Below are 25643 nucleotides of genomic sequence, written 5' to 3' on the forward strand. Positions count from 1 at the left end.
CACAGCAAATGCTTGTATGATCCAGACCTTTTATTTTCAAACCAGAAAATGAAATTCCAGGGAAATGCAATCTGGATCCGTTGTGGGGCCCTTTCCCTGCACTCACTCCAGGTTGCATGATTTTCTGTTTTCCGGGTTGGATAACCATGCTGGCTGGGGAATCCTGGGAGTTGAAGTCCACACGTCTTCAGGTCGCCAAGGCTGAGAAACACTGTGGTAGCCCATAGGATGCCATAAATAGGAATTCTCGTTCTTCTGGGAATGGAGAATCTAGCAGGAAGGAACAAACACGTTAGTGTTGGCATACCTGTACACCAAGAGAAGGTGCTGCTTTGGACCGGTGGGGAGTTTGAGGGCAGGTGGCGAGGGCCTTCACAAAATGGCCTTGCAGGGCGGGCGTTCCTGGCTTGACGTGATGCACGAACAAGGCCTTTGGTTCAGGCAAAAGGCAGAAACCATGTTTTTTTCTCATCTGTCTAGGCAGGAAGACTTTTTCTTCCTCACTGAGCCAGACGAATTCATCCAGAGCCACTGGCCGGAGGATCCTAAATGGCAGCTCCTCCTCCCTCCCGTTCCCCAGGAGGATTTCGAAAAAAGAGCTTTCAAAACACCGGAGTTTTTCAAACTTCGCCTCGCCCTCTTGTCTCCAGACACTTCTGTGCTGAAAACAGGTGATTTAGGAACCGGGAAATTGGGGGGCTTCGACCCCTTCGGCGCCTTGATTGGCCTTACTGAAGGTCAGGAAGGTTCTCCAGAGACTGGTCTCTGCCCAGAAGCCCATCAAGGACTCCTGGGCGTGGGTTTCTCCTTACGTTCGGGAGAGGAGAGGTGGCCGTATGCAGAATGCTGTGCGAGGCTGCGACGTCTTTGATTGCTTTCCCAGGATTCGACCGGTCCTGCCCCGCAGGTTTTCAAAAAGCTTTAAAGACCTGGAGGTCTTCCCTGGCAGAGGCTGGAGCCCGTGAGATGCCCTTTTCCATTATTGGTTGGGTTTGCCCTCAGCTGCCACGATTGGCTTTCCGTTGCTGCATTTTGATGCTTATTTGGGAATTGTGCGTTTTGTGGGATGTCAGCCTCCCAGAGGCCCGATGGCGAGAAATCAGACAAATAAATAGTTTCTCTGGCTTGCTAGCCTCACTCAGGGAGGACTGTGATCCTGAAATAAATGCAAAAAATATAAAATTTGTTGAAGCCAAAGAATCCATAGGTGTCAGCCCCCAGGGTAGGCCAACCTTGGAAACCAAAGACACACAAGCTAATACTACCTTTGTTATAAAGTTACGGTAACAGAACCTGGCAAGTCTGAATGCGCTTCCCCCTCCATCCCTTTATTTTCAAGAGAACTAGCCAAAGTGCTTTCTCAGATTACATTTCTGCCTCGGACTCAGACTTCTTTTATCTGACCGTTGTTTTGATGGCGTCTCTTCCTCCTGTTCCTGGGGGTTATTCCTTCTACCCATTTCAATAAGGCACCGAGATAACCTTTTAACCGAGTTATGGAATAAAGGCTACGAAAGGCTTCAGGTGGGAAGGGGCTACCAAGCGTTCATATGGCCCCTGACAACAGGGAAAGGCGCGGCTGTGTTAAGAAGGTTCATCCCTGTGTGCCCCAAGAACGTTGGCTGATCTCAAAAGAGCTAAGTAGGGCTGGTCCATGCATGGATGGGAGATCTCCAGGAAATCCTGGAGCTGTAGGCTAGACTGGGAAGTTAAGAGAAATCCCAGAAAAATGTAGCGGCTAATCACTTCCAAATTATTGGAATTACTGGAATACGGTATGCGCTTGCAGTCACTAGCTTGCCTAAGAGATTTTGATTTCTTTTCAGGGCGTCCCCAGCGTGTGGTCCAGAAAGCTAAGATGGTGGTCTTGATGGCATAATCAATGCACATAAAAAACAGGCAGAGCTTCAGTCGTGCCATCACGACTGCCATCTTGTCTTTTTGGACCTTTCTCTGGGGATACCCTGCTTACGGTGAAATACTGATCAAAGCCACCCTTTCCCCCCATCTTCTTTCTTTACAGATGAAGGGGAAGTCACTGTATCTTTAGCCAGCGCCCACTCCACCGAGTTCACCTACAGACTCCTGAAGTTCTGCCTGGATGACCACCAAGAAGATGTTGGAAAGGCTCACGGAATGCTGACCAGCTCTGAGAATAGAATGGTCCTCCGAATCTTCCCACCCTCCAAGGGACTCTTCGATCTGCAGATTTTTGCTCGATTTCTGACTCTCAGGAACCGTCCGCCTGGGTGTGTTCCCATCAAATCGAGTGCCTGCAGCTCAACGTCGAGGAGCAATTTCCAGAGAATCCGTTCTCTTTCTGGGGGCTCCATCCCAAAGCCAAAGAGTTTGGGATTGAGGGTTGCAATTGGGAAGATAATATTATTGTCGCCAGCACGGGGGTGCAGAAGTTGATTCTGAAGATCCAGAGGCCTCTCTTGGCTGCTTACGAACTGGTTCATCCAAGCTTAGATGACGCCTTGAGCAAACAGTGCCTTCTTTCGCAAACCGAAGAGGAGAAACTGAGTTGCCACATCCTTTGCCCTTACGCTGGCCACTACCGGCTCTCCGTGTTTGTCAAGGGTCTCGTTAGGGAGGAGTTCGACAATGTGGCCAACATCCTCGTACGGTGCTCCCACCCAGTCAACCTCAACAAGCTCTTCCCGCTGGGCCTCAGCCCGCACTGTGGGATGGGGATCAGCGCCCAGTGGAGCGGCCTCAGCAACCCAACCCACCGGGCACCCGTTATCAGCACGAAAAAGGGACGCTGCACCCTCGCTTTCCGCACCCAGCTGGGCTTCGAAGCCATGGCCGTTCTGGACAAGGATAAAGCAACCCATAAAAAATATAAGATGGAACAATACGTCCTGGTCACTCATTTGGAAACGAAGGTGAGCGTTTCTGTCCGATTGCCTGAATCTGGATCATACAGGGTCAGTTTGTATGGAAGAAGTGCCGAAAACCAGGAATTCACCCACGTATGCGATTACGTTATCCGCTGTTTCACAGCCCCGCAGTGGCCACCCTTTCCCAGAGTCTACAGCTTATGGGGAAGGGGCTGTGTCCTCCTCCAGCCCAGATCTGGAGTTCTGCAGGAGAAATGCTGGGTCAGATTCCGGGTGAAGGTGCCGAAGGCCTGCAGCGTCCATGTTATTGGAGACACGCGGGTGGACCTGAAACTGGCCCACCACCAAGTGTGGGAAGGAGAGGTGCACACCGGCCTCGCTGGGACGACACTCAAGGTAGCGGTCAAGCTGGCACCATTGTCCCCATGCATGGAGGTCATCCTTTCGTTCGATGTGGAATTCAGTTCTTTGATTCTTCAGGATAAAGTTATCTAAAACATTCTGGACTTGGAAGGCCCCCCCAGATTCCATAATGCCAAACTCAGATTTCTTGCAGAAAAAGTAGATGCAACAGGGAACCAGTAACACAGCTGTAATTTGTGTATTATTCCAAGGAGCCTTCTAGATGGGTTCTTTGCACCTCTCCATAATTAACTCCAAGGATATGTACGTGTTACGAGCGGCAATGATTTATTTCTGGCAACCAGGAAAAAAAAGTGATTTTCTCTTTGTAGTTTGGAAGGTCTTGGTAGTTTGTGAGAGGTCTGTTTTCCCATTGGTGGGGACTCTTGCTTCAGCCCACCTCCCACTGTTCAGCTTCAGATGACTTAGTAATCTCTCCACAGGACCTTAAAGGGGAAAGGTGGCTTCACGGCTTCACTGATTCCTCTTCACAGCAACCATTCAGATGTTTTGGCCTAAGGCCAGACAAATCCATCCTACCCATACCCCAAAGATTCCACCTTAAAATGCAACCAAGGTTGAGCTGGCTTGTTTAAATTTTTGGGGGGCTTTTGCATTTGCCCACCCCTCTGCCCTCCACAGAAACTCAGGCAAAGGGATCTAGGGGTGAATTGGAGGAGAATCCTGTCTCTTTCCTGCTTCTCTTCTACATGGAGGGCTGCAAATGGATAGGGAGGGGCTTCTTTCCCTTTTGCAGAGGTGGGAGGCATTTTTGCTGTTCCAGGACTGTCCCCTCTCTTTGCACTGCTCCCCTCTCCGTCCCTCCCCCACCCTGGCAGCCTTCAGCATTCTGTTTCTGGTGTTGGTCTGCTGGTCCTGCTCTTTCTTCTGCACATCAGCCACCATTGCATCTTACAACCTTGCATGGCTGCAGAAGTGATACCCAGTGTTCCTGGACCTCAGCAACTTTAACATGTATGGACTCCAACTCCCAGAAATCCCCAGCCAGCATGTGTGGACTTCAATTCCCAGAGTCCCTCAGCCAGCATGGCTGACTGGGGAATTCTGGGAGTTGAAGTCCACACATCTTAAAGCTGCTGAGGTTGAGAAACACTGTGACAGCCTGATATTATGCCGCAGCTCCTGATGAGATTTTGAATGCAGGAGAAGTTAAAATTAGGGAGATCCACTCAGTTATAAGCGTTCAAGATTTTTTTTCTTTTGCAAATAACCAGGTGAATGCACACACCCTGCTCCAAAAGCCTGAAGGGGGAGTGCGTGTGTGTGTGTGTGTGTGTGTGTGTTAGCAACTGCACCTTTTGGGATAGAGAAGGGCGAAAGAGTGGTCTTGTTTCTCCAAGACCTGCAGTCGGATGGACAGGGGTCCTGTATGAATGGGGAGTCCTGTCCTGGCCTATGGGTCAGCTGCAAGGGAGGGGGGAGCTGATGGACTCCCCCCTCCCCTGCCTGTGCTATTCCTCCTGAAGTGCTGGGAGTGAAGGCGATGGCATGGGCTGGTTCCTCCACTTCGGTGGAACTCAGGAGTAGAAATGGTGCAATCCGGAAACGGTCCAAGGCTGAGTCCCAGAATCATGCAAGCTTGTCCAGACATTATCCTGAAGGTGAGTCCACATTTGTGGTCCATGTCGTTGATAGGAACCAGTGCAGTTTGATTGCTTAAATTGCCCTGGGCAACTTCCTGCTGAAGAAAACTGCTCATTTTCACCTGCTGTTTCTACTCTATTGTCCATATAACTATGATCCCGTGAAGATTCCCAGTGATAACTGAGCATGTGCAGCCACTCTCTTCCCATAGAAGCTTCACAACCTCCTAGTCATCTAGTTGAAGCCACCATGATGTCCTGTGTGTCATGACATCAGCCTTAGGTAACCCAACTGATGCAAATCACGATTTGCATCATTTTGTCAGTGGTGTCGGATGTCATTGGGAAACACATGGCATTACTTGTCACTTCTGCTGCTTCTCAATTCCAAAGACGTTATTTTTCTGCTGACTCCGACTCCAGGAACTTTCTGTTTAGGGATGACTGCTTGTAAGACATTGACCAATTGATTCCCCAGCTTTATGGCTGTTCAGCTCCTTGACTTCCTCAATCAATAATTCGAAGTTTTACAAATTGAAATTTAATTTTTAAAAGGCTGCCATTCCATAAATTCTCCCCTGCCCCATCTTCAGCCTTGTAACTCTAAAAGATCATTCTTCATACCGGGTGACCCGGCTTTGCTACTTGGGAGGACCTGATTCTGCAGTGGATGCAGACGCACAACTGTGCAACTCCGACATCCACAGCAGGAGGAAAGGAAAGCATCTAAGAAAAGCCTAAGTCAAGGAGCTGATGTGGACTTGGAGTGTCCAAACGGCTTCTGCTGAAAAGGGGTTTCTGTGGTCATTCTTTTTACTGCTTTTCTTGTTTTAGAGGAAAAGCTAATCGCAGATGCTGCCAGCCATGGTCCCTTACAACCAGCATTGGGATTCCCTTGCAAGTTTAATTGAGACTGGAAGTTGGTCTCTGCAATTTCCCCTCCCTTGCACAACAATTGAGTATTCCTAGGTTGCTAAGCAAAGGAACAAATAAGGATGGAGGCTGGGCACGATTAAGCATCCATTCTAAAGCCACATCACCAGTTCTCTGGGGCAGCTATGGTTGCAAATTGCACTGCTCTAGATCATCTGAAGCTTTATTTGGATTGCTCTTACAAGAAGCTTTCCTTCCTTAATAGTTCTACATTCCTTGGGGCCAGATAAAATAGAGTCCAACAGATGGTTGCTTTTGAGTCTCGGATTAATATTCGTCGTCTTTTACACTGCTCCATGCTTCATTCCTGACATCTACACCAGGCCTTTATGGCTTATTCCACAAAGCAATGGAAACCAGTGGAAAAGTAGCTTTGCATGGTTTTTAAATCCTAGTTTGGGGCTTAGCACAGATGGGAGGGGTGGATGAGAGGAGGCAAGTGTCCTTATGAAGTCGTAGTGCAAATGATGCAACTTACACGATTCACATCCTTTGCAATGACATCAGAATACATGTGAAGTTATGGTAGCTTGTTCCAGTCACCCATGTTGGCATAATTCAACTCATGGCTTAGTCACCAAGTTGTGGCTCCAGTTAATAAAGTAATAGCTCCAGGAGCAATGGAGGAATCCACTGTTTCTTCTCCATGAAGTCTGGGGCAGAGACTCCGAGAGGTTTAGATTTATTGTATGGAGGAACAGCTCTACACCGTCAATAAGGACCAGCAAAGTTAACCAATAAGACTTCAACTCCCAGAATCCCTCATTCTGAGAAAGGGTTATTCCCTAGATCAGTGTTTCTCAACCTTGGCAGCTGGAAGATGCATGGACTTCAACTCCCAGAATCCCTCATTCTGAGAAAGCGTTATTCCCCAGATCAGTGTCTCTCAACCTTGGCAGCTGGAAGATGCGTGGACTTCAACTCCCAGAATCCCTCATTCTGAGAAAGGGTTATTCCCTAGATCAGTGTTTCTCAACCTTGGCAGCTGGAAGATGCGTGGACTTCAACTCCCAGAATCCCTCATTCTGAGAAAGGGTTATTCCCTAGATCAGTGTTTCTCAACCTTGGCAGCTGGAAGATGCGTGGACTTCAACTCCCAGAATCCCTCATTCTGAGAAAGGGTTATTCCCTAGATCAGTGTTTCTCAACCTTGGCAGCTGGAAGATGCGTGGACTTCAACTCCCAGAATCCCTCATTCTGAGAAAGGGTTATTCCCTAGATCAGTGTTTCTCAACCTTGGCAGCTGGAAGATGCGTGGACTTCAACTCCCAGAATCCCTCATTCTGAGAAAGGGTTATTCCCTAGATCAGTGTCTCTCAACCTTGGCAGCTGGAAGATGCGTGGACTTCAACTCCCAGAATCAATTCAATTCTGGGAGTTGAAGTCCACGCATCTTCCAGCTGCCAAGGTTGAGAAACACTGCCCTGGATCTTCTAATTCATCAGGAGATCCCACTGAACTCTCTGGCCCAGATGAACCTGGATAGCACAGGGTCAGAATCAATCCCCAGGACTCTGACCAAGGCAGCTGAGCCTGTGTGAATGCTGGTCAGATACCAGAAGGTGGAGAGATGCCGAAGATACCAAAGAGGTTTCTTTAAGAATGAAGGTCTTCTCCAGAGGACCTCAGTCTGCTTGGATGGCCTTGCAACCAGGTCAGGCTTAAGGAACACTTAGCTGCTGTATGACAGCGTGGCTCTGAGAGCTGTGTGCCCCCAGGATCTGATCTCCAGAAGGTGCTTTGGAGCACAGTGCCTTAGAACGGCTTTTTCTGGGACTGAACAGCAGCTGGTGTGGTGGTGGTGGTGGTGATGGGGGAACAGATCTTGCTGCTGCTGTAAGATGTTGCAGACAGGTGAGACATCCCTGCTCCTACACGCTGCAAAGTCTTTTGACAATCAAACCTGAGCAATGCAAAGTCACAGCAGTTGCAGCTTCTCGTATAAAGCTCCCTGTTTGAGCCTTGCTCAGTGGGGGAAGCAACACCTGTTGACTGAGCACCTGGAAGATCAGTTTCTCTTGGGCCTTGAATCCTGACAGCCTGCCCTGTTGAACGAAACTTTCACTGCCTGCCCTTCATTCGCTTGCCTTTGCCCTGTGGAATCTCACCAACTATTTTTCTGTTTCTCTGGCCCCCAATAACCTTTTTCAGGATGAAGCCCCAGACTGTATCACCACATTTGTGAAACCTGGGTCACACAGAGCATGTGTGGATCTGTCTGAGTTGGGTCCTCTTCTCTCCAGCTGCTCCAATTCTAGGCTGTAGACTGGCTTTTCCCAAGCTGGTGCCTGGTGATGCTGTCTGGAATTGAAAAACGTTGCAGTCCTAGAAGTCTGGCGGGCACCAGCTTGCAGAAGACTGATGAGGGTGGAGGCCCTAAATGAGTTTTCTCATTGTTCCATCTGGCTAACCAAAATAATTCAAATTCCTGGAAATAACAGCCCTGCTTTCTCTCAAAAGCTACCTAGCTGGTCTGAAAAGAGAACACGCTACTCCTTCAAAAGTGAGATGGAACGAATTTTAAGCATGTTCAGCTAGTTGTCCCCAGCCATGTGCCTGACAGCGCTGTCCCTTCACCCTGCTTGAGCCAAAAGAGCTCTGCACACAGGCATGGAGAGATGCTCCTTCTCGCAAGGAGATGGGCCCAACTTGCGTAAGCTGCAGAGGAGAGCAGACAAGGGATTGTTTAAAAAACTAGGATGAGTGAAGGTGGATTGGTTGAAGTTTGCCTGGTCTACCATTCTTCTTATAGAGATCAACCAGGTGTCTCTGTCCGTTGCAAGCCAGACACAAGTCGATGTCCGGTATCTTGCTCCAGTATCTAGGATCAAGTAGATCCCCTATGTCATGCTGCTTTTTAATGTTTAATGGTATGTTAAACCATATTTCAATTTGCATTGTTCCAGATTTTGAACGACAATGTTTGGTGTGGTGGTGAAGGCACCAGGCTAGAAACTGGGAGACTGGGAGTTTTAGTCCTGCCTTGGGCACAAAGCCAGCTGGGGGACCTTGGGCCAGTCACTCTCTCTCAGCCCTAGGAAGGAGGCGGCCAGGGCAAACCACTTCTGAAAAACCCTGCCAAGAAAACTGCAGGGACTAGTCCAGGCAGTCGCCAGGAGTCAACGCTGACTTGAAGGCACAAAAAAAAAAAAAAAGAATTTGAACCACCACCTTGCTGCTGCCTGGTTTGTAGCATCTTTCTTTTGCGCCTGATTTAATTTTGTTGCATATGTTTTAACTCAGATTGCATTTTAGTGTGCTTTAGTGTAAACTGAGCTTCAGCTATGGAGCAGGGCAAAAAAAGTTTAGGAAGGAAGGACGGCACACAGTTTGGTTTGCTGTGAGTTGTGGCTAAGCTAGTTCAATTCACCCAGCCTCCTGCCCCTGTTTAAAGGAGCCCCTTAAATATCCCGCTCTGTCCCCAGGCCCTGAGTTAGAAAGTCCCTTGTGGAATGTTTGGGTCTGTGAACCAATGACTGATCTCTCCAAACTTTGAGACATTTTCTGTGTTTTTATGGCCATCTGCAGCTGGAAGTGCCCGGTTGACCTTGGACTATTTATTTATTTATTTATTTTTCACATTTCTATTGCCGCCCATCTCCCCCCAAAAGGAGGACTGGGCGGTTTACAATAAAATTCTCCCTAAAACCTCAACATCATAAAATCAATCAACTATGTCCAAACCACGGCCTCCCTCTTTGGACTTCGTAATCATCAGCACCGGCAAGGGTTGATAGCATGATCTTCCATTAATTTCTTTGAAAATCCCTGCTATGGTCACCTTTTGCACTGGCAATCCTAGAGTAACATGGTCGCTTGCTGCCCCCCCCCCCCGGAAAAACATCTGAGAGCCGCGGAACTGAAACAGCAGGCTGTGTGCAAGAGTGGGGCTGATGTATCTTGCAACAGGAGAGGGAGGTGTCCAGTCAAGCCCCCCCTCCCTTGGCGCTTCCCAGATCTGCTTTATTAGCACCTCTTTATCTCCCTCTGCAACTCAGCAGAAACTGCTGGGGCAGCATTTCAAAGATCGGCTTGGCAGCTCATCGCTTCTGTGCAAGAGATAAAGGTGCTCCGGGAAAGCTTGCTGGCCAGCACCCAGGCCCTGGCTGGGGGAGGGGGGCGGTGATGTGGGGGGGCTCCCTCCAGAAGTGTCTTAACCCTCCCAGCCTGCCTTAACCCTCTCCGAGCGCATTTGGTTTGCAGCAGGCAAATGGTCCAAACCAGGCCCCAGGACGCCTCAACCCTGGGGGATCCTGGGGGCCCATGGAAATAGGGAGCCTGCAAAATGGTGGTGTTGTACATAGGATTCTGAGTGCACCACCCCATTTTTTGTGGTGGTGTTGTTTTATATTTATACTCGTTAATGGCTTTGTTTTGTTTCTGGTTTCTTTTTAATTGTGGACGCTGCCCAGAGTCACTTACGTGAGATGGATGGCTATATAAATTCAATAAGCAAACGAACACTGCTTTTGTTTTTTTAAAAGGCCAATGCAATCCCATTGTGCTTGTTGTTATTTGTTTAGTCGCTTCCGACTCTTCGTGACTTCATGGACCAGCCCACGCCAGAGCTTCCTATCAGTCGTCAACACCCCCAGCTCCCCCAGGGATGAGTCCGTCACCTCCAGAATATCATCCATCCACCTTGCCCTTGGTCGGCCCCTCTTCCTTTTGCCCTCCACTCTCCCCAGCATCAGCACCTTCTCCAGGGTGTCCTGTCTTCTCATGATGTGGCCAAAGTATTTCAGTTTTGCCTTTAATATCATTCCCTCAAGTGAGCAGTCTGGCTTTATTTCCTGGAGGATGGACTGGTTTGATCTTCTCGCAGTCCAAGGCACTCTCAGAATTTTCCTCCAACACCACAGTTCAAAAGCATCGACCTTCCTTCGCTCAGCCTTCCTTATGGTCCAGCTCTCACAGCCATATGTTACTACAGGGAACACCATTGCTTTAACTATGCGGGCCTTTGTTGTCAGTGTGATGTCTCTGCTCTTAACTATTTTATTGAGATTGGTCATTGCTCTTCTCCCAAGGATTAAGCGTCTTCTGATTTCCTGACTGCAGTCAGCATCTGCAGTAATCTTCGCACCTAGAAATACAAAGTCTTTCACTGCTTCTACATTTTCTCCCTCTATTTGCCAGTTATCAATCAAGCTGGTTGCCATAATCTTGGTTTTTTTTGAGGTTTAGCTGCAAGCCAGCTTTTGCACTTTCTTCTTTCATCTTCATCATAAGGCTCCTCAGTTCCTCTTCGCTTTCAGCCATCAAAGTGGTATCATCTGCATATCTGAGATTGTTAATGTTTCTTCCAGCGATTTTAATTCCAGCCTTGGATTCCTCAAGCCCAGCATGTCGCATGATGTGTTCGGCGTACAAGTTGAATAGGTAGGGTGAGAGGATACAGCCCTGCCGTACTCCTTTCCCAATCTTAAACCAGTCCATTGTTCCATGGTCTGTTCTTACTGTTGCTACTTGGTTGTTATACAGATTCTTCAGGAGCAGACAAGATGACTTGGTATCCCCATACCACTAAGAACTTGCCACAATTTGTTATGGTCCACACAGTCAAAGGCTTTAGAATAGTCAATAAAACAGAAATATATGTTTTTCTGAAACTCCCTGGCTTTTTCCATTATCCAGCGGATATTGGCAATTTGGTCCCTAGTTCCTCTGCCTTTTCTAAACCCAGCTTGTACATCTGGCAATTCTCACTCCATGAATTGCTGAAGTCTACCTTGCAGGATCTTGAGCATTGCCTTACTGGCATGTGAAATGAGTGCCACTGTTCGATAGTTTGAACATTCTTTAGTGTTCCCCTTTTTTGGTATGGGGATATAAGTTGATTTTTTCCAGTCTGATGGCCATTCTTGTCTTTTCCAAATTTGCTGGCATATAGCATGCATTACCTTGACGGCATCATCTTGCAAGATTTTGAACATTCGGCTGGGATGCCGTCGTCTCCTGCTGCCTTGTTATTAGCGATGCTTCTTAAGGCCCACTCAACCTCACTCTTCAGGATGTCTGGCTCTAGCTCACTGACCACACCGTCAAAGCTATCCCCGATATTGTTATCCTTCCTATACAGGTCTTCCGTATATTCTTGCCACCTTGTCTTGATCTCTTCTTCTTCTGATAGGTCCTTGCCATCTTTGTTTTTGATCATACCCATTTTTGCCTGGAATTTACCTCCGATGTGTCTAATTTTCTGGAAGAGGTCTCTTGTCCTTCCTATTCTATTGTCTTCTTCCACTTCCGCGCATTGCTTGTTTAAAAATAATTCCTTATCTCTTCTGGCTAACCTCTGGAATTTTGCATTTAATTGGGCATATCTCCCCCTATCACTGTTGCCTTTTGCTTTCCTTCTTTCTTGGGCTACTTCTAGTGTCTCAGCAGACAGCCATTTTGCCTTCTTGGTTTTCTTTCTTTGGGATGTATTTTGTTGCCGCCTCCTGAACAATGCTGCCAACTTCTGTCCAGAGTTCTTTCGGGACCCTATCTACTAAGTCCAGTCCCTTAAATCTATTCTTCACCTCCACTGCATATTCCTTAGGAATATTAGTGAGCTCATATCTAGCTGATCTGTGGGTCTTCCCTAATCTCTTTAGTCTGATCCTAAATTGTGCAAGAAGAAGTTCGTGATCGGAACTACAGTCAGCTCCAGGTCTTGTTTTTACTGACTGTATAGATGTCCGCCACCTTTGGCTGCAAAGGATGTAGTCAATCTGATTTCGGTGTTGTCCATCTGGTGAAGTCCATGTATAAAGCCGTCTCTTAGGTTGTTGGAAGAGAGTGTTTGTTATGCAGAGTGAATTGTCTTGGCAAAATTCTATCAGCCTCTGTCCTGCTTCATTTTGTTCTCCCAGGCCAGGCTTACCTGTAATTCCAGGTGTCATTTGACTGCCCACCTTAGCATTCCAGTCTCCTGTGATGAAAATAACATCTCTTTTAGGCGTGTTGTCCAGTAGGTGCTGCAGATCCTCATAGAACTGCTCTACTTCAGCTTCTTCAGCATCTGTGGTTGGGGCGTATATTTGGATCACTGTGATGTTAGATGGCTTGCCCTGAATTCGAATTGAGATCATTCTGTTTTTTGGATTGTATCCAGGCACTGCTTTAGCCACTTTGCTATTAATTATGAAGGCTACTCCATTTCTTCTGTGGTCCTCTTGTCCACAGTAGTAGATCTGGTGGTCATTTGATGTGAAGTGGCCCATTCCAGTCCATTTCAGTTCACTGACGCCCAGAATGTCTATCTTTAATCTTGACATCTCACCAATAACCACATCCAATTTGCCCTGGCTCATAGATCTTACATTCCAGGTTCCGATGGTGTGTTGATCCTTAGAACATCGGATTCGCCGTTCACCACCAGCACCGTCGGCTGCTAGCCGTCCTTTCGGCTTTGAGCTAGCTGCGTCATCACGTCTGGGGCTAGTTGAGCTCATCCTCTGTTCCTCCCCAGTAGCATTTTGACCATCTCCCGACCTGGGGGTCTCATCTTCCGATGGTATCTCGACATATCTCTGGTTGTACTGATCCATTTAGTTTTCACGGCAAGAATACTGGGGTGGGTTGCCATTACCTTCCCCAGGGATTGCATTTAGTCTGACCTCTCTGTCATGACCTTCCCGTCTTGGGTGGCCCTTCACGGTTTAGCTCATGGCATCATTGAGGTGCTCAAACTCCAGCACCACGACAAGGTAACTATCCTTTGCTGAAGCCCATTTTGCTAGTAAAGTTAAAAAGTTCCCTGAAATCAAGCTTGACTCCAAGTGACTTCATGGACACACATGTGCAATTTTTGTGGGAGTAACAGGGAAGTGGCTGGCTGTGGCTGCCATCTGAGTTTTTTCACTTCCCCCCAGCTTCTCAGTCTTGCTTACAACTCTGGAATTTCCTTGTGGTCTCCCATCCAAGTCCTAACAAAGTCTGACCTTATGTTCCTGATAAGCCCAGGTCAGTTCAGTGCTGCTACCTAGCTGGGTACTTCATCACCAATCTCAGCCAGATTCAAAGGGCTGGTATTCACTGCAAAAATTGCCTGCAAAGCTGAGTCTTGGATGGTACATAAATGCAGATATAGCACATAAGCGTTCAGCGGCAAGACTTCAAAACAGCTCTGCGCTTCATCTTACAAAATCCACATCATGCTGACTGAAAGCAGGCAAAGCGCGAGAAGATGTGCTTGCAGGGAAAATCTGCGCAAACTGAGTCAAGCCAGCAAGCCACTTTACGCTCAACAGAGATGTGCACAGAAACACCAAGGTGGACGGATGAATATAATTTATTGGGTTTTAGAATCGCATCCAAGTTACAAGTGTAAAAAATAACAATCACAAACAGCAAGTATAAACGTGTAAAATAATACAAAAATAAAGGTAAAGGTACTTTCATATATTTACTGAATCAAGTAGTGTAATAAATACAAATAAGCAAAAAGCTTCAATCACACGTTTCAGTTTAACTGAAGTTACAGTAGAGTTTGTAAAAATAACACATTTTACTGAATGTTGCAAACACGGCGAAAACTAGTATGAAATTTCCCATTTTGGCACCAGGTTAAAAACAACGGCTGGGTGAGTCTATCACCACAGGGCACAAAGACCATTTCTTACTAGTTTTCTGAGGTCCATTTTTAATCATCTAAAAGTAGATTTAGCAACACGGTTCTAACAACTCACAGTTTACGTATTTGCCTCCCCCTTTCGAGACCGCCCCAGGGGATTCTGGAGCTTATCAGCTGTGCAAAATTCAGGAAAAATAAAATTTCAGAAATTGGGGGACGCTTAAGGCTCCCAGCCAACGCTGCTGCAAATAAACGCTGCTTGGGCAGAAAACGGGAAGCGGGGCCTGGAGGGCAGGGACAGCCGGGTCTGACGAGGCCCCCGGTCACCCAAAATGAGAGAGGCTGATGCTGAATACGAAGCTGTATTCCTGCATTGGTGCCTCCTCGTCCAACTCAACTCTGCCTCTGTCTCAGAATGAATAGGACTTTCTAGGCCAGTGTGTCTCAACCACAGCAACTTTCAGATGTGTGGACTTCAACTCCCAGAATTCACCAGCCAGCATGGCTGGCTGGGGAATTCTGGGAGTTGAAGTCCACACATCTTCCAGTGGCCAAGGTTGAGAAACACTGTTCTAGGGAGAGGAGGCTGGCTCGAATACACCCTTACCAGAGGCTTCCCCACTTTTATTTCAGCAGCAAAGGTGGGGCTGTAAGCGTGCCACCCTCAAGTTTGCAATCTGCCCACCCACCCGCCCTGTATAACTTCAGCGACTTCTGATCACACTCATCCTCAGGTTGATAGGCAATCACACAAACGGCTAATGGGAAGTCAGCAAGCATGGGAACCCCTTGAGGACTCGGCTTCTGCCCTTTTTCCGCCAAAGGAAGGGCCCGGATTCCTGGACCCGCGGCTGCTTTCACCCGGTGGCCACAGACCCAGGAACTGGGTAACAGCACTTCGGACGGGGAGCGTTTGCAGCTCGGAGGTGCTGCTTTTCAGTGTTTCATTTCATTTTTTTAACAGCAGGCTAAATTTCTCTCCCCCCCCTCAATTAAATGTTCATCAGCCATGCCATTCCCCCCTTAAAAATATATATCTATCTATAAAATAAACAAAATTAGTTCCCCCCTTGATAAAAACGCTGTCGGTCTGTTGAAGCAATTCCTAAAGGAAAACAGCAATTGTCTTCAAATGACCGACCAGATCAAGTATTTCTCCATTTTTTTTCCTTCAGTCCTCAAAGAGTTTAACATTTTATTTTTAAAAGACACAAGACAGAACCTAACCAGGTGCGCTAATATTCTTCCCTACGTTCAGAGTCCTTTCACCAAATGGTTTCCTCCCTGCAAAAAGAGGGTGCAAGAATTAAGGACCATGACATCACCCATGTGTCCGATTCGGGCGGCGTTATCAATGGCGCCGTAAACAAGGCACTGGTATGTCTTGAACAGGATCCTCTTAATCACAGTTTTAGTATTTTGGCTATTTAATTCCTCCCCCACCACCCTGTTTAGGGTAAAAAAAAAATCACAGTTAGAAGATCAACGAAGTTGAGGTAACGAAACGAAAAGGTCCATACCAAAATAGAGAATATCAAAGTAGTACCAAGATGGTGAAAGGTCTTGAAGCTAGAACATGGTCATTGTTTCCACTTTGCATGCAGTACAGAATACATCCTTCTCTACCATGCCTTCGCTCTGCGCTTCTGCTGAACTGCCAGCTCAGCTGTGCAACCCGAGGAGGGGAGGAGGGCCCCCCAGCTCGGCTGGCACAACATAAGGAACCAAATTGCAACACGCAACTGAAACAGCCCTCGAAAAGCTCCCCGATCGGACTCCAGCAGACCCTCATGCTTGTGTGCCCGCCTAGGGAGCCTGCTCGGCATCCTGAAAAACCCACCCTACCTCTCGGGGTGGAGCGGTGAATGGTCAGCTTATCAGGGGCAGAAATGGAGCATCTGGTTTCCAGCAGAGGAGCCAGGAGAACGCTCCTATGCAATGTGAAACGGTGCCCCACAGAATGGCAGCACAGAGACACCGTGCAGGGGTTGCCAATGGGAGCGGGTTCGGGAGCAGCTGGACCATGGCGACCCTGCCGTGCCAGTTTCCCACCCACGCGGCGTGCACAGGTGAAAGACTGTGCTTGGCACAGCCCTTGGAGGCTCGCCTGGCCAGGGTCTGTGGGCGTTTCTGTCCCCAGCGTTTCAGCATTCAGCAGACTCTCTAATCTCTCCACCTATTTCATCCGTAACAATTGCACTTAAAACCTATATCCTTATCGATGAAGAAGCAGAGACAAGCGAGGCTAGCTTGCCTTTGCCTCAGCTTCCAGATGCTGGGTAGCAACAGGATTATTTCTAGATATATGGCTTTGCGGATCATTAGACAAACTATGCTAAACGAAGGAGGGGCAAGCAGGGCTTCCGCTGAACGTGGCCAGCTGGGCAAAAATTCTCCACCGGTTCTCAAGGAGGCTCAGGAGAAGGAGAAGGTCTTTGTGGATCACATTGCGTATGTTGGATATTTCACCCTTTTGGATACCCCAGTCTGGGGGATGTAGCGCAACTGTGGGAACTCTTTGGAATTCCAGTGCGTTCTGTGCTAAGGGCCCCGCAGAACTGTACTCAGATTCCTGGTGAAAACGGCAAGAACCACATTAAAACCTTCCCATCTCAAAAAGCACCCGGCATTTTCACCCGTTACGGCCACGTTGACCTAGGCTTTACACTCACTCTGCTCCTCCCAAAATAGCTCCTAGCTACGTTACTCCTACCAGGCACTATCAGTATATCTGAAGAATAACTAGGTTACAGCCATGCATAGATAAATTCACGATTCTGATAAGGACACTCTATTATCTGCAAGATGGGCGTTAATACACCCCACAGAAAGCTTAGTATACATGTAATCAGGAACCACTAGTTTTCAACGTTAAGGAAATCACTGTATTCCTTTCAGATGTCCTATGGAGTGCAACAGAAACTTGTTTAAAAACCAACCAACCAACCAACAAGCCACCACCTGTGCAGGTGTTAGGAAGCCACCGTAAAGTATTCAAAAGCTAAGCTGCTCCAGATCAACCTGGGCTCTTTTTTCAAGCAAAAATTATCTGGAACCCACGCAACCAAACCAACTTGGAATTCTGCTCCTCCATTAGTTACTTTTCCAATGAGGGTTCTTTTGTGACCTCCTTGAAACGCTTATGCAAGAAGGTTAAAAAAAGAAAAAAGAAACAAATTGGTTTTTCGTTGTGCTTCAAGGTCGAGTCCAGCTTTAGTCCTGTTCCTTTGGGTTGGGAAAAACAGTTTCTGACCGTCTGTTTTGTGAGACCTACTTTTTACGCTGCGCTGGAAATAGGGGGTTAGACTCGAGGCTTGATCTTCTTGCCCAAAGCCACCTTCTTCATCCTGGGCCTTGCGTGTTGGATTTGACCAGCGTTTTTCAAACTTGGCAACTTTAAGATGTGTGGACTTCGACTCCCAGAATCCCCCAGCCAGCATGGCTGGCTGGGGCATTCTGGGAGTTGAAGCCCACACAACTTAAAGTTGCCAAGTTTGAAAAACACTGGATTGGACTACAACACCCAGCTTCTACAAACAGTATCCCAGTTTAGCATCCTGGCTGAAGGTTAATTCCCAACACACTGGGAAAGGCCCAGGTTGAAGAAGGCTGATCTAGGGAAGGTTCGACCAAGCCTGCACAGACCTGGGGAACTGAGGGACATCCCACGTTGAAGCCAATCTGACGGTTGCGTGCTCTGTATAAATGCCTCCAGAGAGTCTGTATCCAGAGGGATACCCCTTGGAGGAATTAGGCCATGGACATGGAGAGCCACATGGAGGCTTGACGGCGAATGCTTCTGGCAAGCATTAAAAGACATATATTCAAGCCACCGATGCAAGTTGGCTCCCTACGACTCCACGTTTTCTACAGTCCTGCGTGCATCTCTGGCCCATTCTCTTACACAAATTCCTGACGCTCCAGCACGGGATCCAACTGACATGAGATGGCTGGCTACAAGCAAGATTTTCTTCAATAAATAGCTTGTAAGGCATGTGGGAAACTCACTCTGTGGTTACCAATGTTACTGTTGATCGGGTGCTCTAAAACAGGAAGGAAATGCAAGGGGCAGATATTTGCACCACAGAACATTCAAGCAAAAAGGATGAAACTCCATTTTTAGAACCTTGAGGAACACCGAAGATTGATTTTACACTGCGTGTAAGAAGGAGGGCATGGCTTTTAATGCTGGGAAGTAGTTCTCTTTTTAAATGTGACATAACACAATGTATTTCACAACTTGCCATAAGGGTGTGTGTGTGCGTGCACACACACAAACACACACACAATCAATCAAAGAGGTAAATATCAAATGGCATCAAGGACTTTTCTTTTCAAAAGAACTGGAACATTTTAGGGATTATTTTTCAGCCTGAAATGGACTGGCATGTTATAGTCTGCTTTGATATACCCAGCATTTTAATATTTAGCTGGAATTTCTTTAGAATGGAGTTATCAGAATTAGGACATTTACTTCCAATCTCACTATAAATGTAGCTGGAAAGCCCAAGGTTGCTTAGGAGCAGCTCCACAGAATACTTTTAAGAAAAAAGATTCAAAAGCCATCATATGCCGATTTGAGGAAGCTCTCAAGAATATGTATGTTCCCCCATTTTCTGCTTTAGGAACACTTCAGAAACCATAACACGTTAATTCTGAGCATTCTTTAAGAATGCAAGTCCTCTCCATTTCTTACTTTAGAAATGTACTTTATTTCTTATCTTCAAACTGTTACATGTTGGTTTGGGGCAACTGTCAAGATCATTTGCGTTCCCCCATTTCTCACTTTAGGAACACCAGCTAAGCCACCATGTTGGTTAGTAGCATTCCTTAAGAACAGATGCGTGCCTCCATTTCTCATTTTAGGAACATCTTCAAACGCTCACATGTTGGTTTGGGGCAGCTCCTAAGATCATTTGAGTTCCCCCATTTCTCACTTTAGGAACATCTTCAAACGCTCACATGTTGGTTTGGGGCAGAGTCAAGATCATTTGAGTTCCCCCATTTCTCGCTTTAGGAACTTCACCCCAAATCACCATGTAGGTTAATAGCAGCCTTTACAAACAGACGTGTTCCCCCATTTCTCGCTTTAGGAACACCAGCCAAGCCACCATGTTGGTTAGTAGCATATCTGTTTAAGAACAGGTATGTTCCCCCATTTCTCGTTTTAGGAACATCTTCAAACGCTCACATGTTGGTTTGGGGCAGAGTCAAGATCATTTGAGTTCCCCCATTTCTCGCTTTAGGAACACCACCCAAGCCACCATGTTGGTTAGTAGCATATCTGTTTAAGAACAGGTATGTTCCCCCATTTCTCGTTTTAGGAACATCTTCAAACGCTCACATGTTGGTTTGGGGCAGAGTCAAGATCATTTGAGTTCCCCCATTTCTCGCTTTAGGAACTTCACCCCAAATCACCATGTAGGTTAATAGCAGCCTTTACAAACAGACGTGTTCCCCCATTTCTCGCTTTAGGAACACCAGCCAAGCCACCATGTTGGTTAGTAGCATATCTGTTTAAGAACAGGTATGTTCCCCCATTTCTCGTTTTAGGAACATCTTCAAACGCTCACATGTTGGTTTGGGGCAGAGTCAAGATCATTTGAGTTCCCCCATTTCTCGCTTTAGGAACTTCACCCCAAATCACCATGTAGGTTAATAGCAGCCTTTACAAACAGACGTGTTCCCCCATTTCTCGCTTTAGGAACACCAGCCAAGCCACCATGTTGGTTAGTAGCATATCTGTTTAAGAACAGGTATGTTCCCCCATTTCTCATTTTAGGAACATCTTCAAACGCTCACATGTTGGTTCGGGGCAGAGTCAAGATCATTTGAGTTCCCCCATTTCTCGCTTTAGGAACACCACTCCAAACCACCATGTAGCCTTTAAAAACAGATGTGTTTCCCTCATTTTTTTCTTCAAGAATACACAGGGCTGCCATACAATCACAGACCCTGATTATGTTCATCACTAAACATAAGCCAAGGCATTTGGGGGACATCAGAAAAGCAACACTAAGGACCAGCCTGATGAGAAATACAGCTCTGTAAATGGTTGAAATCAAAGGCTCCTACATCACTTTTCCATAATATGCCAATGTGCTCTAGATTACTGAACTCAACGTAGATTTGGAAATACACCAGACCAGTGGTATATTTACTGGACTGTATCACATTTTCAGATGCCAACCTAATGTGAATGCAACTTAAACATTAAAAGACCAGCTAAAGCCAGCAAAGGTGAAACATGTTTCTTGGGGACAAATAATTCAGAATTTAAAGGAGGTCCCTGTGACTTTTCAATACTGCACGTGGCTTCTGAGTTAGATCTTCTGTTCGAAGAGGTCGTGATACTCCTGCTCTTCCAGTTCCCTGTTGTACTTTTCAATCTCACGGTTTGCTTCTTCCAAGTAGTCATTCATGAACTGGTCCATTACTGGGGTGGAACTGATAAGGAGAAAAAAGGCTTCTGGTAGGAACCTGAGAGAAGCCTAGAGAGGACTTCAAAGTCAACTAATTTCCTTCTCTGTTTGACCCAAAGGATGTTGCCTGATGTAGGAACCCCCCCAAAATAGTTCCCCCTTAAACTCCCCCTGGGAGAGAGTCGGCTGGGCTTCACCCTCTTGATGATGTCAGCTACAGGTAGACCTCGCTTAACAACCATTAGTTTAGCGACGGTTCAGATGATGATGCTGGAAAAACCGACTTACAACTGGTCCTCACACTTAGGACCATAGCAGCGTCCCCGCAGTCACATGATCACGATTTGGGCGCTTGGCAACTGGTTCGCATTTATGACCGTTGCAGCATCCCATGGTCACATGATCACCATTTTCTACCTCCCCAGCCTGCTTCTGGTAAGCAAAAACAATGCGGAACTGTGATTCGCTTAACAACCACATGGTTTGCTTAACACCCATGGTGATTTGCTTAATGGCTGTCACAAAAAAGGTTGTAAAATTGGGTAGGATTCGCTTAATTACCCTTAACGACCCTTAGCACCGAAATTCTGGTCCCAACCGTGGTTGTTAGGTAAGGACTACCTGTATGTTGTGGGTCTCCTAGAATTCCCACTCAAGACGTTGGCTGCTTTCTGTGACCTCAAAGTTCCCTATTTTGGGCCCCACTCAGATAACGACTGATCTCAAAGGCCTGAGCCATCCCTCGTAACCTATCATAATCCTCATTTGAAGCCGCTTGAAGCTTCCTACATCCTGGAAGGCTGGCGGATCTTTGGGCTGCATCACAAATTAGACCAGGGTTTTTCAATGAGACAAGGAGGGCAGGTCACAAAGATGTCTGCTCCGGCCCAAGCAAGTCAGAAGAAGAGACTATGACGCAGGTAGGGGCTTTCCCATGGCAGGTCTCAGCTGCTGACTGAGGAGCAGCTCCGTTCCTGGAAACTGAAGGACTTACTAGTCATGCCACACAGTGCCACTATACCCAGCTGCACAGAGATGCCCAAGTCTTTTTTACTCATGACCTCTGATACTGCCTGATCTTCAAAGAGAACAAAGGAATGAATGCCAGGTTAGGCTGCAAAACACACTATACATAAAGAAAGATACATGGATGATAATCCATCTTGTCTCCAAAGAAATTCACAAATTGGGTCCCGTTGTAGAAGTAGCCAGCTGGAAGTGGATCTAAGTGCCGTTTTACCTGGAATTCAGAGACGGAGATGCTGCCGAGGGTGGTATCCGTAAAACACACTCCTATTCCGAGTCCCTATGTCAGGGTCACAGATGAAGCAAGACCCCTATCTAGAAAATGAGTCTTGTGAACCAGAAGCACACATAAAAACAATCCCTGAGTTCTGCCCCTGGGAGGGGCCAGCACAAACCATCACAAAGAAGTGGGGAATACACAAGAGGCCAAGTACACAGTATGGAGGAAGAGCATGTACAAACTGCAAATGTTCAACAGTGGGGAGGGAGATGTTTGGGAAAGGTTTTGCTCACTGCCTACATGCCTCAGGATGCTGTCTGCACTCCCAGAGCATTCTGGATTTTAATTTAGCAGAGGGAGGACTAAATGAAACGAGGGAGAAGGATGGAAGGAACAAGAGTGGACAAAACACAGCCAATCAGTGGAGTCATGACTCCAGCTGGGAAGAACTGGCTGACTGTCTTCCTTATGTCCCTTCTTATCTACTTATTGCTCAGCTCTGCTTACCTATCACTCAGCTGTTCCTGCCAAGAAGTCATTTTTCTCACTGAAAGGTCCCCCACTTACATGAATGTTCTTGATCTCCTGTGAAGTCAGCATGCCCCGAGTCTTCAAAGCTTTTCTTTGTGGTTTCTGTGTTTGAGTGGGAGATGGGGAATAAGAAAAATCCAGTTCAGGGGCTTACACTTATTTAAAACCAAAAGGAAAGAATGAGAAATGGGGTCAGACAAATGCAGGATATAATTTAGGAAGTGACCCCGTGATCATTTTGTTTGGTCAAGTTAAACCACCATCTGCTGACCTGATACATGATTGTCCAGTAGTTTGTGCTCTTAGAATATTGATCCATTACTTGTGGATGGAAAGAAGAAGAATTTGGGCTGGTGAGGGAAAGGAACGTTGTCTGAAAAGTATAAAATACTTAGAACGCATAAACATGAAATTCAGCTTAAGAATAATATGGTTTTGTATGTTTCAAACTGCATTTACGCTGAATAATAACAAGAGCAACCATCGTACCAGGCCGTGGACATATGGCTCACTTGCTGGCCTGAGCGTTGGTCTTTTTCTCTAGGGATCTTTATCCCAACTTTCTTGAGCCACTTCTGACAAAGTCCTCTTTCCAGAGTACTGCCATGGTTCTTTATCATGACTAGGAATGCTGGAGGTCGAGGCTGGAACCCAAACATTCTTGAACTCACAGTACTGAATAAGCTTTGGCCTACAAGCCACAGTGGCCGAGTTCCCACTGTGCCGAGACCAAGCAAACCGCGTTACAGTTTTGTGTGTCGGCTGACCCGGGCTTGTGACTCGCTCGAAGCCACCTAGAGGGCGTTGATGGCTGCCTGGGGATGTCCTGGCAACATTCCTATCCCCTTTTTAGTAGGGGAGGGGATTAATGCCAATTGCATATAACCCAGCATTGCTGCTGGCTTAAACCAACTAATCTTCCTCTGTCAAAGAATTAATATAATGAGAGGAGAAAAAAAGTATTTTATAAATTATACCGTCAACCAGCCTTTCCTTTGACCCTGGAGGAACCCCCGGAATATTTTTCAGGCCTCGGGGAACCCCTGCACATTCAGGCTCAAATAGAGGCCAGAATACTTACAAAATTATCGTTTCATGGGTAGGCTTGCATAGCTGCATTAACAGCGTTCTCAAACTAAAAATAAAGAATTAATGTGAAGTTGCCCACATTTGAAATAATTTTTTAAATAAATCGTGATCTCCCAGGGAACCCCCAGGGACCTCTGGCGGAACCCGAGGGTGCCACAGACCCCCGGTTGAGAAACCCTGCACTAGACCAATGCTTACGCTTGACAGCATAACACATTTTGAAAGGACCTAGCATATATCAAAGACCCAGAAATCAAGCTTTACATTTGATGAAGGTTCCAGATATCTATTTTCACGTGACATTCAGAACTGATACACAATAATTATGCGAACCACAGTTGCAGATTGTGGAGGTTTATGAATTTTAAGATGCTTTAAATGTCAAGCTTCCGAGGAATCTTTTTAATGTGCGGTCTGGATTGCTACGGAGCAGGACTGTGCAGGCCTCCATGGAGATATATGGGTGTGCAGGCACACAAGCAGAAACTGGACTTTCTACGTTACTTCTTTACCCATAGATCTATGCCCATTTTCAATCACAATTGTACCACATCTAAGAAGGAAAACACTTCCACTCTTCAGCCCTAGGAGCCAAGAAGCACATGCTATATACTTCTCATGTATATGTATATATGTATGCACACACACAGATACATATTTATTACTTTACACATATTTATCTACTTATTACTTATATGCGTGTGTACACACACACACACACACACACACTTCTTGGTTATGATGTGTCAGGCTGGGCAGGTAGGACTGGAACCAGACTAACTTTCAACAACCCAAGGACTTCTAATATTTCTGTCCTAACAGCCAGGAACCACACTGAGATGAGGAATAGGTCTCTAGTACTTTATTACTGCCACATTAGACAGAAAACCCTAACAAACTGAAGAAGCGTGGGAAAAACCCAGACAGATAAACCTCAAAGGTTAAGGGGGGTCTGATCTGTGTCTCTTTGAATGGCTGCTTAACTCCTCAGTACTACGCCTGCGTTTTCCCCCCTGGATAGAGGCCCCCTCCTGCTCGCCATCAGTGCTCATGACAATTTCCTATCAAAGAAAAGTTGGGAGGCCACAGCGAAAGAATTTCAGCAACTGCCGTGTTCCTATTTATAGAATCAGCATTCAGACCCTTTTCTGCTTTCTTCTCTGGCACCCCCTACGTAACCCGCTGCCTGGCCTGGCTCCCATCTGTCCCTTGTATTGGCAAAGGTCAGATCTGCTATCAAGCTGTTTTTCTGTGACTGTGTGAGAACGCCCTCTCCGCGACTCTTGCCTGCACTCAGTCATCTGGGCAACTGAGGTTAGTTCACACTAACAGATGTCCTGAAGCCCACGACAAGAGCAGAAGGGCACCGGGGCTTGGTTGCAGCAGGAAGACTTGAAGTCACTTTGGCCCCATTGTTGCTATTCCCTGGCACAAGGGCTGCATGCAAATTACCCTTATACAGCAGATTTCTCTTGTGCCACATTTGCAAATAAAACCCATACTCCCTAGCTGGGTAAGAGGAAGCTGTTGAAGATCTGGTTGGGCCGCCTTGCTTGGGGTAGGAGGGGGGACAGCCATTCATGGGGGTGGCTGGCTCCTTAATGGGGCCAATGAGAAGATCTTTACTTGCCATCTTGAATTTTAAGTTTTATATATTGTACTGTTATATTTACAGTTGTATTCATATTCATATAGATTTATACTCATATTTATTCTGTATTATTTCAGTGATGCTGTTTTATTGTTTGTAAACCACCCAGAGTCGTACATGAGATGGGTGGTAAACCAATTATGACAAATAAATAAAATCTGTATCCAAGCCAGCTGAAAATCTCCAAACGTCTTCGTCAAACAAGATGCTCCAGCCAGGGGCTCTGCAGCTGAAAACCAGTCTGGGGCGAAATGCCGTAGCCTAATGTGTTTGTTGGCAGGAGGCGTCACTGGTGACAGGTTCTATCTAGCATTCAGGGCCAAAATATCTCATTTCGATGCCTTCAAGGTATATAC

The 25643-nt window shown here is 46.6% G+C and overlaps 1 protein-coding gene across 1 annotated transcript in view; it reads right to left on the reverse strand.

Annotated features, from left to right (window-relative positions):
* Positions 1 to 14048: 14048 nt before the first annotated feature.
* The window catches only part of DNAAF9 (dynein axonemal assembly factor 9), an 89579-nt gene continuing 77984 nt past the window's right edge, over positions 14049 to 25643 (reverse strand). Inside the window, exons 35-37 of the mRNA XM_063310694.1 lie at positions 22584 to 22649; positions 21917 to 22010; positions 14049 to 20784 (exon numbers count right to left, since the gene is read on the reverse strand). Coding sequence (XP_063166764.1) covers positions 20672 to 20784; positions 21917 to 22010; positions 22584 to 22649 — 273 coding nt within the window. The 3' untranslated portion in view covers positions 14049 to 20671. The remainder of the gene's footprint in view (positions 20785 to 21916; positions 22011 to 22583; positions 22650 to 25643) is intronic.

The sequence above is a fragment of the Candoia aspera genome, chromosome 8 (assembly GCF_035149785.1).
Source record: "Candoia aspera isolate rCanAsp1 chromosome 8, rCanAsp1.hap2, whole genome shotgun sequence".
NCBI classification, from domain to species: Eukaryota; Metazoa; Chordata; class Lepidosauria; order Squamata; family Boidae; genus Candoia; species Candoia aspera.